We start from the raw sequence: 14,909 nt of genomic DNA on the forward strand, positions 1-14,909 counted from the left end.
GTACACCCTTTACAACCTGACGATTTACAAGTGAGGTGAACTTACCAGCTGCAGCTCATGTGGTGTCCAGCTGCTCAGCTATGCCCTGGAAGCCATCTGGTCCCAGCCTTTGCATGAGGCACGCCTCCATAGGGGTGAGGATGATGGGACAAGGGGTTCCTCCTCCAGTCCGCTGTATATATTTTCTTCTGCTCACCACCTTGGCTTTCAACCTTGCTTTGATGTCCCGGTACCTGTGGGCCACCTGCTTCCCACTTCACTGGACTCCGCTGTGCCAGAAGATGCCCTGGGCTATGTTGCGCCAGATCTGGCCCTTGGATGCCTTTGAGGTCTTGGCCGTCTGGTTGCTGAACAGCATGACATAATGCTCCAGGACCCCTTCAATGACCATATTTTTATCCTGCACACTGAACTTGATAGCCCTGAGACACAAGGGCTATCACCCTCAAAGAGGAAGCTGCAGGAAGCCAGGATATATACACTGAAAAAGTAACACTATGCACTAATTTACGCTTGCTGTGTAAAATTATGCAGCACGCAGCGACACAAAACGTGACGCAACATGCGATGCGCTGACACAATGCGTCATCCGCTGATGCAATGCACTGTGCGTTATTTACCTATGTGATGTGGGAGGCTTCCGGCACAGCGGCCATATTTGCCGCTGTGCCAGGGATCGCGCGTCAGCAGTTGGCCGGCTCACGCAACTTGCGCCTGCCCAGAGGTACCTCCTTCAACTTTTTCAAGCCGCGGTACTCCGGTAAGTGTTTTACCTATTTTCCGTCGATTACCATCGAGTTTGGCCCTTGTGGCCTACTGGCCGTCAACCGTACCGCGGCTCAATTTTTTCATGGCCATGGCGTCGGGGTTCCGCTGGTGCCCGGACTGTAATCGCACCCTGTCCATCACAGACCCTCACAAAGTCTGTGTAATGTGTCTCTGATGTGAGCACAATGTCCTAACCTGCACCAAATGTGCCCTTATGACACCAAAAGGTCGCAAGGCTAGAATGGAGAAGATGGAACTTCTCTTCCGTGCTCAAACCCCAACGCTGTCTATTGCATTGACGTCGTGAGGACCGGCACCATCAACTTCGTGCCAGCATTGACCTCCGGTCGGTGACAGTCCGGCATCGATGACTTCTCGGCCTTTGACACCCTCTACTCCCCCTCAGAACCGAGGGGATCGTAGAGATAAACATCGCCACTGGCATCAAAAGTCTTAGACCATCGAGAGAGCGAAATCATCGACCTCGCCATCGTCCGAGCCGCCGTCGAAGAAGCCCCGTCCAGAAAAGGCACCGACCTTTTCGGCGATCGGGTCACCGAGGCAACCCTCACCAAACAGGGTATCGGGAGCCGTGACTCCGCCTTTAACGGTGGTCCCTCCAGCTATGCCTCTGCCTCCTTCTGTTCCGGAGCCAGGGCTGCTTGCTCCAGGTCTCCATTGACTCCAGTTTCCTCCAGCACTGACACCGGTACAGATTGCGGAACAGACCACTGACTCGATTCCAGCAGCGTTGGCACTGCTGCTCTCAAGGATGGAAGCACTTATGGCCGCTTTTCCACAGATGGACCCCGGGTCACCGATGGCTCCGGTGCCCTCCCCGCTTGCTTTGTCATCGGGAGGAGAAACACCATTCTGCATCCCTCCATCGGGTGTTCTGCCAATGCCTCAGCCGTCAATGCCGATAAGTCCGTCGGTGCCACCAATCCACCCATCAGTGCCGCTGTGTCCATCGGCACCACCGAGCCATCCATCGATGCCCTCTATGCCTGCACAGGTGCCTTCGATGCCCTCATCGGTGCCTCCAGTTATTCCTTCGAGTCTTCTGACCCTCGACCAGGACCTTCAGGGATTCCACCGCCCTGTCCTCCTCTAGTACCTAGAGGAGCAGGTGCTGATCCCTACGACACCTGGACTGATGATTCTTCACCAGACACCGATGATTTGCCTTCACCACCTTCACCTACTGAAAGCGTTCTCCTCCAGAGGACCTTTCCTTTATAAATTTTGTGAAGGAGATGTCTGAATTGGTTCCTTTCCAATTGCAGACTGAACAAGATGACAGGCAAATGATGGAGCTGTTACAATTCCTGAATGCTCCCAAGGAAATAACCTATATCCCTATCCACCAGGTTCTTCTGGATCTCCTCAAAAAGAACTGGGAACATCCTGGCTCTGTTGCTCCAGTCCACAGGAAAGCTGACACAACTTATCTCATTCAGTCAGCTCCAGGCTTTCACAAACCTCAATTGGATCACCAGTCTGTGGTTGTCGATTCTGCCCAGAAAAGAGCAAGGAGATCAAAACCTCACACTTCCTTTCCCCCAGGCAAGGAACAGAAATTTTTAGATGCCATTGGTTGCCGTGTCTTCCAGGGATCAATGCTCATCTCCAGAATTGCCTCTTATCAGCTCTATATGACCCAATATAATAGGGTCCTATTTAAGCAGATACAAAACTTAACAGACTCCCTGCCTCAGCAATTTCAAGAGCAACTCCAAACCCTAGTAAACAAGGGTTGTGAGGCAGGCAAGCATGAGATCAGATCATCTTACGATATCTTTGACACTGCTACCAGGGTATCTGCAGCTGCTACCTCGGCAAGACAATGGGCCTGGCTCAAGTCTTCCGACCTTCGCCCTGAAGTACAAGACAGAATTTAGAGTGAGTACTCCGCACTCACCCTAAATTCTTACCTAATGTAGTCTCGGAGTTTCATCTCACTCAATCTATTATACTACCTACCTTTTTTCCCAGGCCCCATTCCAATCCAGGTGAGCAGGCTCTGCATACCCTTGACTGCAAACAGGCTCTAGCGTTCTACCTAGACCATACAGCTGCCCACAGGAAAAGCATTCAATTGCTTGTCTCTTTCCATCCTACCAAATTGGGGCAGACTCTCTCCTCCTGGTTGGCGGACTGCATATCCTTTTGCTATCAGCAAGTGGGCATTCCACTTCAAGGCCGGGTTAAAGCACACTCTGTGAGGGCCATGGCGACTTCAGTAGCACACCTACGCTCGGTGCCACTTCCTGACATTTGCAGGGCTGCCACCTGGAGTTCTCTCCATACTTTTACAGCTCATTATTGCTTAGACAAAGCTGGAAGACAAGATTCCATCTTTGGCCAGTCTGTCTTGTGCAATCTATTTACAACGTGACTTACCAACACCCTTCCGCCTACCCGGTGGGGTTCAGGATGCCCCCGGCCATATTTCATCCCAGGCCTAGTGCCTTGCATGCCTGAGTACATTTGGTGCATTCTCGGACATCTTCAGCTTGGTACTCACCCATATGTGAGGACTACCATCCTGCTTGTCCTGTGAGAAAGCAAATGTTGCTTACCTGTAACAGGTGTTCTCACAGGACAGCAGGATGTTATTCCTCAGGAAACCCGCCGGCCGCCCCGTGGTGTTGGGTTTGTAACGTTTTCTTATTTTATTTTCGGCACTACCTGTAGCTTTTTAACAAGACTGAAGGGGGACCCCTGCTGGCTGCAGGGTTAGTGCCATGCTGGGCATGCCCAGTAGGGGCCAGTCAAAGTTCTGGAAACTTTGACAGAAGTGTTCTGTGATTGGGCTCCATCCTGTGATGTCACCCATATGTGAGGACTAACATCCTGCTGTCCTGTGAGAACACCTGTTACAGGTAAGCAACATTTGCTATTTCCTTAGATTACACCTGAGCCTACCACCTTTCACTCTCATCCCATGACCCTCTCTCCAGAGCCTCCTTTCTGTTGAAAGAAGCCTGCCTCTTGTGCATTTATTCTTTGGATGTTTTTAAATGTCTTTCATATCTCCTTTTCCTCCTTTCCTCCAGGAGATATTTACATATGTACCTATATGCTTTATGATGAAAACTGTTGACCAGTTTAGTAGCTGTTCTGTATTTGGTTTTTATCTATTTGAAGGTGTGGCCTTCAGAATTGTCCACAGTACTCCGAATGAAGTCACACCAGAGACTTTGAGAGGCAATATCACCTCCTTTTTCCTGCTGGCTATTGTCCCTATGCATCCAAGCATACTTCTTGCTTTTTCCATCACCTTGTCTGCCTGTTGGCCATGTTAAGATCATTATGTTGCAAATTTTAGTATTATCTGTTAAATCATACATTAGTTTATATGAGAGGAGGGATTCTTTGCACAATGCACACTTGCTTCTCTAGTTTAAAATTTCCCTAGCAAATATTAGTAGTAATAATAATAATACTTATCATTTTTATAGTGCTACTAGATGAATGTATGATGATAATTATCTAGGTTCAATAAGTCCATGCCCCAAAGAGCTTGCGCTCTGAGCACCACTAGTGTGTGCATCTTCTTTTCTCATGCTTCAATAACCTATCCATTAGTTATGTAAATTGTACTCCAGAAGTATGTTGGCTGAAAAATCTTAATTAACTATAAATCAGTGATATGGAAGAGGGCATAGTTAGAAATATAGCCATTTCCCCTGCTGATATCAAGTTATGTTAGGGTCTAAATGTTCATTAGGATACCATTCTCTGGTAATTTCTAATCATCATGGAGTAAAGAGCAGATCATTTTCATTGTGGATAACTGTATGCTGATGCATAGATCTCAAGAATGGCCATATATTATTTCTGCTACCATTCAGGAAAATGACGTCAGAATTACATTAGACAACCAAACTAGGATAAAGCATTAAAAGTCAAGTAGTTACGGAACCTGAGAGAGTGCTGAGGTGTATTCAAAATAGTGATCATTTTTTTACATCTTTACAGTTTGAGTATGTTCCTAACTGCATGTATAAACTGTATTTAAAATAACATATTTTCCAAGTCACCAGTTTGTACTACTTCAAATGGAAAAAGATCCTATTAGAAAAATAATTGTATTTGTAAGGCCTGATGTTTAAATATGAATTCTCTCTCTATTTTCTTTTTTTTTTTTTTGTGTAGAATCGAGTTTCTTACTTGGAAATGCACAGATTGTGGATTGGCCTGTAGTTTATAGTAATGACGGTTTTTGTAAACTTTCTGGATACAATAGAGCTGACGTCATGCAAAAAAGCAGTACTTGCAGGTATGTGTGCTTTTTTTCCCCCCCTTAATTTCAGTGGTAGATTTGCTATGTGAGACTTGCTATAGTCCTTTGGGTGCGATAAGGGCTCTCTACCGGTCTTGTATAACTCAGCTGGTGAATAGTTATAGCTCAGGCCAAATATAAGAATGTTCAATGGCAGTGAACAGTGATGATTATAGCACTATCTGACCTTATTATATATTTTATCTAATATCTTGAAAAACAAGATCAGTATGCATTCATCATTTGTCATTCTTGTATAACATAATAGCATTAGTTTTTATATTCTCCATTTTGTACTTTTTTCTGCTGCACTTCAAAGCAGATTGCATTCAGGTACTGTAGGTATTTCCCTATCCCCAGAAGGCTTATAATCTAAATTTGTACCTGAGGCAATGGAGGGTAAAGTGACTTGCCCAAGGTCACAAGGAGTAACAGTGGGACTTGAAGGCTGGTCTCCTGATTTATAGCCCACTGCTCTAGTCACTAGGCTACTCCTCCACATTGTTATATAATCTGCTCTTGTGAAAACATATGGTTGCATGCTTCTTCAGTCACTATTGTTTTTTATGAGGTGCAGCTCTAGCTTTGTAAAACAGCTGGCAATCCAGCTAGTCTGTGGAAATGCATTGCAATTAACACATATTTGCCAAATCAGCATTAACTTAACCTGTGGCAAGCCAAATGCTTTGCTTGTTTATCATGAATGTTCATGAGTGGCTAAAGACTAATGGCAGTTATAGAATGCCAGCTCTGTATCAGGTAACCCACCTTAACCTTCCTGATTAGACAACACATCTCAGTTCATCCTGGTTACAGAACTGATTTGGAATGCCACACTTACATTTATTTGTATGCTTGCCACCCGTGGGGCATATATTGTTTTAAATGATCTGGTTCTTCTCAGTCCTAAGAGAATTAGAACTTGGCAGAGCAACTGATGAAAAACTTACAATAAGAACATAAGAAATTGCCATGCTGAGTCAGACTAAGGGTCCATCAAGCCCAGCATCCTGTTTCCAACAGAGGCCAAAACCAGGCCACAAGAACCTGGCAATTACCCAAACACTAAGAAGATCCCATGCTGCTGATGCAATTAATAGCATTGGCTATTCCCTAAGTAAACTTCATTAATAGCAGTTTAATAAGTTTAAAATAGCACTTACTCTGCCTGCTGTAATACCATTAGACAACTTTGTTTTCAGGCCTGGCAGTTTCTTCCTACTTCTTTGAGCTTCTATCTCTATCAGAACTGGGCCTCTGTTGGATTGTGGTGCCATGAGCCTTCATTAGCAACTACCAGAGGATTTCTTCCCCTATTTTATATCCCTCTGCTACAACTCAGCCCAGCCAACCATTTGCAGCAGAGATCCTTGGCTGAGGGCTATCTGTTACGCCTCCTTCTCTAACGCTGCTAATGTGCACACTGTATCTGACCCCTGATGTACTATGATTGAGGTTCCTTCCCACTCAGGTGCGGTGAATGCTGCCTCCATGGCATCTTCAGCCTTAGCTGGGCTGAGAAGCAGAAGATCTGACCTGGGAATCAAACCCAGGTCCTCCATGTGGCAGTGCATAGCACTATTGGTCAGCCATTGGGTCAGCCCTATTGGGTAATATTTTAAAATGTACTTTACACTCTATGCATGTAAAAAAATAATTAAAGGAGTGTAAAGTTTGTGGATACTTTTTACCTGCAGAAAGAAAATAGTTCCCTGTTGAAAAATGACTTGGAAAAAATATGAATACAGACCCATGCCTACTATTTGTGTGGTTATTTTTTCTGTGAAAATATATGCATAAGTGCTAACTCCTCCTCAGCTCCACCCCCCCCCCCCCTCGGTGGACATTTCCCATATCTGTGTATACAGTCATACGCATGTTACTATACGTGCAGATAAGGTAGGCTATTTTCAAAGATCTCTTTCTGCATGTAAAACACTATGAAAATGTCTTTGAAAATTGGCTTCTAAATTACAAAAATGAACTGCATATATAATCCTGCCCTTCTTGATATTTTCTGTTGGTATAATCTGGTGATACAGAGTGCTCTGTTCTGACTTAATGACTATAAATGTCACAGTGACAGAAACTCCATTGGCACTCATTTATATACCTTGTTGCCTTTCTAAGCGGAGCATCCAGGGATTGAATAGGTATGGACTGTGAATTCCCCTCTCACCCCGAAGAAAGGGATACCTCCAAAATAATGTTGAGGCACATTGATTGAGTTGTTTGGGGAAACAGATTCTGCCACAAATTTGTGTCACATCCTTTCTGTGGATAAACTGCACTAGATTTGCAAAACCTGAAGTCTCTAAATGGTTACCCTTTCACCATTCCAACATGATCATGCACACCCATTGGTTTCACCCATTTTGAGAACATGTGTGGTGGAAAAAAACAACACTTTTTCTGATTTTAATTTCAAATTATAATTTAACAGAAAGGTAGCTGTTTAATGTAGGTATGTATTCAGCCTCTAGTTTGTTGGTTTTTTGCTAAAAATATTGCTAGGCATATTGATTTTGTGTTCACTTTGAGATCTTTACAGTGGGGAGTCTATGGGAGGGTCTGCAGAACGGAGGAGAGGGCTCCTAAGAGTTTATAACACTGAAAAGTGTCAATTCACTCTTGCGGTTGCTGCCTCTTCAGAAGAAATGTGCACCTTCGGAAATATAGGTTAAAACACCATGAATGTCAGAGAGAATATAGTTTTCTGAGTCATCTGATACTTGTTTAACTTCTTTTTTTCCATCAATAAATAGGCTGAATTTGTCATTACATGTGGGTGACGTCATCTGTCAGCATAGAATGGGCTCATCTGTCTAAGGTAGTAGGTATTTGAGTTCAGCTGAGCATGTGTGGGAATGTCTTTTGAGCCTCCTAAGTCATTTTTTATCTGAGCTCAAGCATGGACGTGTATGCTGTCGCTCCTTATATTTTTCTCTCCAAAATTCTTACTTTTTTCCTAAGATGTCTTAATTTTTTGTTGCCTCGCAGCCCTGGCAGTCCCATAAAAACACTTTTCAGTGCTAACCAAAAAAACATAAGAACATAAGAAAATGCCATACTGGGTCAGACCAAGGGTCCATCAAGCCCAGCATCCTGTTTCCAACAGTGGCCAATCCAGGCCATAAGAACCTGGCAAGTACCCAAAAACTAACCCAAAAACCTCACCCCAAAACCCGAAAAGTTGGGGTGTCTCAGAAGAGCGAGCCAACTGTCAGCAGTTTCAGACAGTGCATTTATGGTACAATAATGTCTGTTAACGATGGGCTGGGGCTGAGGCATTAGATGACCAGTGAGGAGGTAAAGTTGCGGAGCTGGGAATGGTGTTTGCTGAGGACCCCTGGTGGAGGCAGGGCTGTGCAGCAGGTGAAATCATAATATGTAATCGCTAATTCATCCTGCTATCTACAGAGAACATAGTTTCTGTTAAGCAAATGTGCTTAACCTCCTTTAGACAGATAAAAAGTTCAGCACTTATGTTTTCTAGTGTTGCTTATAGATATCGTGCTAAGGAGTTATTACATAAGGAGTTTTTCTTATGCAGCATATTGTATGAAAAATAACTTTATAGTGCTCAGAACTTATCAATTTGATATGAAGAGATTTTGATCAGCATTGCACAAATATAGTGCTCACATAAATATAATTACCTTAAGATAAAATGCTGTAGTATATCAGAGCTATTCTGCTTAAAATGTATCTGATTCCCTATTTGTCTTATCCTGCACTGCATTTTAGCTGGTTTTGTAATAGACTGCATGATATATGAAACTCATGGCGTCGGCCATGATGAATTTGTGACCAGAATCCATAGATGTTACCACCTTTTGAGAATTTTATGTGCTTATTTTCTTGTGGGGCGAGGGGGGTGGTAGTGGTGGAATTTTCAGCAGCTGGTGGAGGGCTAAGGTCTACGGGTACAAAACAGGTATGAATTACTGCATATATGTTTATACATAGACGTTTACACACATTTGTGAAAATTGCAAATTATTGGGTAGATTTTTTTAAAGAAGCGAGCGCGTGTCCATGTGCACACTGATTTTATAACATGCGTGCGCCTATCCTACCCCTACCCTAACCTCCCTTCCCCTTCCCCTCTCCTCCTCAATCCTTAAATTCTACCTTTTGGGGGTTTTAAAATCTTGTTTTACAACTTATTTCAGGGCCCGACCAGAAGTAAGTTGCACATGCCGGCAGCTGGCCGGCGCGTGAGACTCCGGGACAGCAATGAATGTCGCTGTCCTGGCCCACCCCTTCAAAGAGTCCTGGCAGTTCTGCACTTAAAGGGGGTTGCGAGCGAGGCTGGGCTCCCTTGAAAATGCGCGTGGTGCGTGCAAGGCCCAGCCACAGGCGTAACCTCTGTTTTTTACGCATGCAGCTTTTTGAATATCTACCCTCATATATGTAGATGTTTTACTCACCCTGACTCCACCCACCCCTGGAACACCTCTTGCTAGATTGGGGAAAATTACATATGGAACATGATTTTGCACATATTTTTCCCTGGACTGACCCCTGGACAATTTTCAAAAGCACATTTACATGCCAAAACCAGGGTTTATGCACATACATTCTTTTGAACATGAGCTCCCAAGTATCTAATTTGCTCCAAAATATGGATTCATTGTGTGGCCAAGAACTGACACAGCCAATTGCTTTATAATTTCAGCACCATGAAGAACACATATTTTGATTTTCTTGTGATTTCAGATCCAGCAAAACATATTACTTTTATAGAAACTATTTAGTTTCACTTCATATTTTGTAAAGCTTATCGAGCCCCATTTCTGTTCTGTAGACATTTACCTTCTTTGTTGAATCCAGTGCACTTTATCACAGCTTGCATAAATGTTGTGGCAACTCAGAAACCCTAATTGTTTTGCGAATTCAAATGTGAGAGCATAAAAAATGATTTACTGTACATTTGGAGGGAAGAAAGGTCAGCTCAGTGTGTGCTAGAATTCTCTGAAGAGCAGCAGTACATTTTCAGGAGGGTTAGGCTCATGTTTTGAAGCTCATATTCCCAAGTACTGAAGCTCTGGCTCATTTGTTAGTGCAAGTTACCAGATCAGTAGTCATAGAAATGCTCAGTGGCAACTTCTCAACAACTTGCACGGAATTTTTAATGGCATGGCATACTGTATATTAAAAGCTCATTTTGTTTTACTGCTTCTGGTTTAAATTTGTCTTTGATATGATAAAATTAATGGGGTTGCACTTCCGATAATTCTTGTACTTCTGGTAATTTTACAATGCCCTGTCAAACTACTGATAGTTATAATCATTTTTATTTTCTTCATATGTATACAGTAAAGCTGCATAGATGTTTCAGGTTACAGAATGCATGCCATCTGCCAATCAGCAGGGGAATAACTACATTTAATTTAAACTAGAGAAACTTTGGTTGCTTTTATATCATTTTCCTTTATTTGATCCTTTCCAATTTGTCTATGTAGGTTAATAAAACACTGATAAAGCAAGCAACGAATATGAAGCTAAAATATAGAATTATCAAAAGAGAATTAAAAGGATATTATTTTTGCATGTATTTTGGTGAAATATTTTTGTGCTTTATGAATTAATTTTACTATCTGTGTTTCTTAAGATTGGTAGATGAGGTTTATGATTTCCTTCTTTTAGGAATATCGAGGTCAATATTCAGCTGTTGTGCAGCTCAGTTAGTTAACCAGATAAACTTTGACCATGTATTCAGGAGCATGGCAATGCCACTGAATATATCCGGCTTTCTTAAACTTAGCTGGAAAAGTTTATCCAGCTAACTTTAGGACATCCTTATGGGCCAACAGGACTTAACTGGATAAAATATCTGGCTAACTGAATATCTGAGTTAGCTGGATAACTTATCTGGCTGAATTGGATCCTCCCCGGAAAGCCCTCACCCTGCCCGCAACTTATCCAGTCCAAACTTATAAGCCGGATAAGTCCAAACTTATCCGGCTAAGTAGTGCTGAACATCACCCTCATTATTGTTTTCTTAGTATAGTTACTGCAAAAAAAAACAAAAAACCATTGCACAATATCTCTAGCTACATTTCATTCATGAAGAAAAAGAAATACTTCCTTTTCATCCAGCCAGACCAGTCCAGATGCATAGGTAGCACCTCCCAACCAGCAGATAGAGACACAGACTAACAGGTTTTCTGACATCACCCCTTTTAGCCTCTTGTGCTGAGCTCAGCCTTTCAGTATTCTCTGTTTCCAGAAGATGGCAGGCAAATATCCCATACTGTGAGCAGAGGCCTGGTAAGAAGATAGAAATTTGCATGGCAACTCCTGAGGTGAAAGTCTCCCTTCCTCAGTTGAGTACAGCCAGTGGACCAGGGGCTTCTAGTTGTTGTAAGAGTTTTTTTCTTGGCTACAATCACTGGAATTACCTCTCCCCCCCCATATGCTTTTTCTTTCTCCTTCTGTGGTCTCTTCTCCCCTTAAAAAAATATTTAAAATAAAAAAGACTAAACTAAGCTCTCTATTTTTTCCTTCCTTCTTCAGAGCCCTAGCTATGCTTTGTTCCTGCTTGTTAAAGTTGTAAAAAAAAAAAAAAAAAAAAAAATTAAAGCGTAAGACAGAAGAATGGTTTGCTGTCTGAAGGACTGTGGGCTGAGGCAGGAGAGGTAAGGGAGGAAGGGTTGGCATCTCTTCAGGAGCACGGGGAGTTCTCAGTAATTTAAAGTGCATGTAGATCATACTGCCAGGCACTGGGAGGGGAAGCCTCTGTAAATCTTTTGGGAAGGAAAGGGGGAGCCTGTGGAATTGTCTGCTTCAAGGAATCCACATCAGTGGGGTGGTCTGCAAGCCATTCCCATGGGCATGCTGGCTGCCATGGCAGGTGCAGTGGCCGATCTGGAACTGCAAGGATGGAGTTAGTTCAGTGCAGAGGTCTCATACATTGGTTCTGGCAATTGTCTGGTCCACAGCTCTTTCAGGTGATGGTCCAAGAGGAGTAGCTCCCGTTTCTTCAGGTGGAGATGTGATTCCTTATTCTTCCCAGCCTCCAGGGGCGATCCAGGAAACTACAGACCGGTTAGCCTGACTTCAGTGCCAGGAAAAATAGTGGAAAGTATTCTAAACATCAAAATCACAGAACATACAGAAAGACATGGTTTAATGGAACAAAGTCAGCATGGCTTTACCCAAGGCAAGTCTTGCCTCACAAATCTGCTTCACTTTTTTGAAGGAGTTAATAAACATGTGGATAAAGGTGAACCTGTATACGTAGTGTACTTGGATTTTCAGAAGGCATTTGACAAAGTTCCTCATGAGAGGCTTCTAGGAAAAATAAAAAGTCATGGGATAGGTGGCGATGTCCTTTCGTGGATTACAAACTGGCTAAAAGACAGGAAACAGAGAGTAGGATTAAATGGACAATTTTCTCAGTGGAAGGGTGTGGGCAGTGGAGTGCCTCAGGGATCTGTATTGGGACCCTTACTTTTCAATATATTTATAAATGATCTGGAAAGAAATACGACAAGTGAGGTAATCAAATTTTCAGATGATACAAAATTGTTCAGAGTAATTAAATCACAAGCATATTCTGATAAATTGCAGGAAGACCTTGTGAGGCTGGAAAATTGGGCATCAAAATGGCAGATGAAATTTAATGTGGACAAGTGCAAGGTGATGCATATAGGGAAAAATAACCTATGCTATATTTACACAATGTTAGGTTCCATATTAGGTGCTAGGGATGTGAATCGTTTTTGAACGATTAAAATTATCGTCAGATAATTTTAAAATCGTCCAAAATCGTTTGCCCACGATTTATCGTCAGGGGCATTTGTATTGTATCGTTAAATAGGGGGCGGGAAAACCGGCACACCAAAAAAACCCTAACACCCCCCCCCCCCCCCAAAATGTTTTAAATGACCTGGGGTCCCGGCGCGATGATCCCGGCGCAATGTCCCGCTCTCTGGCCACACCAAAAAAACCCTAACACCCACCCCGAACCTTTAAAACAAACCCCCACCCTCCCGAACCCCCCCCAAAATGTTTTAAATGACCTGGGGTCCCGGCGCGATGATCCCGACACAATGTCCCGCTCTCTGCCCACGGTTGCTGTGAAGAGAAATGGCACCGGTGTCCCTTTGCCCTTATGTGACAGGGCAAAGGTAGCGCCGGCGCCATTTTGATTCCTAGCTCCCGACGTCACGCGTCCAGGAGATCGCTCCTGGACCCCCAGGGACTTTTGGCCAGCTTGGGGGGGGGGGGCCTCCTGACCCCCACAAGACTTGCCAAAAGTCCAGCAGGGGTCCGGGAACGACCTCTTGCACTCGAGCCGTATTGCAAAATGGCGCCGGCCGTATGGCTCTGGGCCCCCAAACATTTTGGGGGGCATTCGGGAGGGTGGGGGTTTGTTTTAAAGGTTCGGGGTGGGTGTTAGGGTTTTTTTGGTGTGGCCAGAGAGCGGGACATTGCACCGGGATCATCGCGCCGGGACCCCAGGTCATTTAAAACATTTGGGGGGGGGGGGGTTCGGGAGGGTGGGGGTTTGTTTTAAAGGTTTGGGGTGGGTGTTAGGGTTTTTTTGGTGTGCCGGTTTCCCGCCCTCCCCCGATTTACGATTTTTAACTATTTCAAAACAAAACACGACGATCCGATTTCCCTCCCCCCCCCCCCCCCCCCCAGCCAAAATCGATCGTTAAGACGATCGATCACACGATTCACACCTCTATTAGGTGCTACTACCCAAGAAAGAGATCTAGGCATCATAGTGGATAACACATTGAAATCGTCGGTTCAGTGTGCTGCGGCAGTCAAAAAAGCAAACAGAATGTTGGGAATTATTAGAACAGGAATGGTGAATAAAACGAAAAATGTCATAATGCCTCTGTATCGCTCCATGGTGAGACCACATCTTGAATTCTGTGTACAATTCTGGTCGCAGTATCTCAAAAAAGATATAATTGCAATGGAGAAGGTACAGAGAAGGGTGACCAAAATGATAAGGGGAATGGAACAACTCCCCTATGAGGAAAGACTAAATAGCTTAGGACTTTTCAGCTTGGAGAAGAGACGGCTGAGGGGGGATATGATAGAGGTGTTTAAAATCATGAGAGGTCTAGAACGGGTACTTTTTTTTTTTTTTTTTTTTTTTTTTTCTCACAGGACAAGCAGGATGGTAGTCCTCACATGTGGGTGACATCATCAGGATGGAGCCCAATCAAGGAAAACTTCTGTCAAAGTTTCCAGAACTTTGACTGGCCCCTACTGAGCATGCCCAGCATGGCACTAACCCTGCAGCCAGCAGGGGTCCCCCTTCAGTTTTCTTTTTTCCGCGCAGCAGTAGCCTCGCAGTTTAGGAGCTCTGAAGAGATTCCTGACAGGAATTTTCCTCACGGACTTATCTAAATTTAATTGCCCCACAGGGGTCCCTCCTCTAACTTTTCTCTAGCCGCGGTATTCTGGTAAGTGTTTTGACCGTTTTCCGTCGATTACCATCGTGTTTGGCCCTCGCGGCCTACTGGCTGTCGACCGTACCGCAGCTTGATTTTTTTCTATGGCCATGGCGTCGGGGTTCCGTCGGTGCCCAGACTTACTCGCACCATGGCTATCACAGACCCCCACGGAGTCTGTGTAATGTGTTTAGGCCGTGAGCATGATGTCCTGACTTGCACCAAATGTGCCCTCATGACGCCTAAATGTCGCAAAGCCAGAATGGAGAAGATGGAACTCCTCTTCCGTGCTCAGACCCCGACGCCGTCCATCGCATCGACGGTATCGGAACCGGCACCGTCGACTTCGTGCCAGTATCGACCACCGTCCGGTGACCGTCCTTCATCGATGTCTTCACGGCCATTGACCCCCGTTTCTCCCCCTGAGGATT

General features: G+C 44.2%; 1 protein-coding gene across 4 annotated transcripts in view; it reads left to right on the forward strand.

Annotated features, from left to right (window-relative positions):
- The window catches only part of KCNH5 (potassium voltage-gated channel subfamily H member 5), a 568,772-nt gene that overhangs the window by 58,349 nt on the left and 495,514 nt on the right, over positions 1 to 14,909 (forward strand). For all 4 annotated transcript variants that reach the window (XM_029598143.1, XM_029598144.1, XM_029598145.1 and 1 more), the window contains exon 2: positions 4,930 to 5,053. In XM_029598143.1, the coding sequence (XP_029454003.1) occupies positions 4,930 to 5,053 (124 nt within the window). The remainder of the gene's footprint in view (positions 1 to 4,929; positions 5,054 to 14,909) is intronic.

This window comes from Rhinatrema bivittatum, chromosome 4 (genome assembly GCF_901001135.1).
Source record: "Rhinatrema bivittatum chromosome 4, aRhiBiv1.1, whole genome shotgun sequence".
NCBI lineage: Eukaryota > Metazoa > Chordata > Amphibia > Gymnophiona > Rhinatrematidae > Rhinatrema > Rhinatrema bivittatum.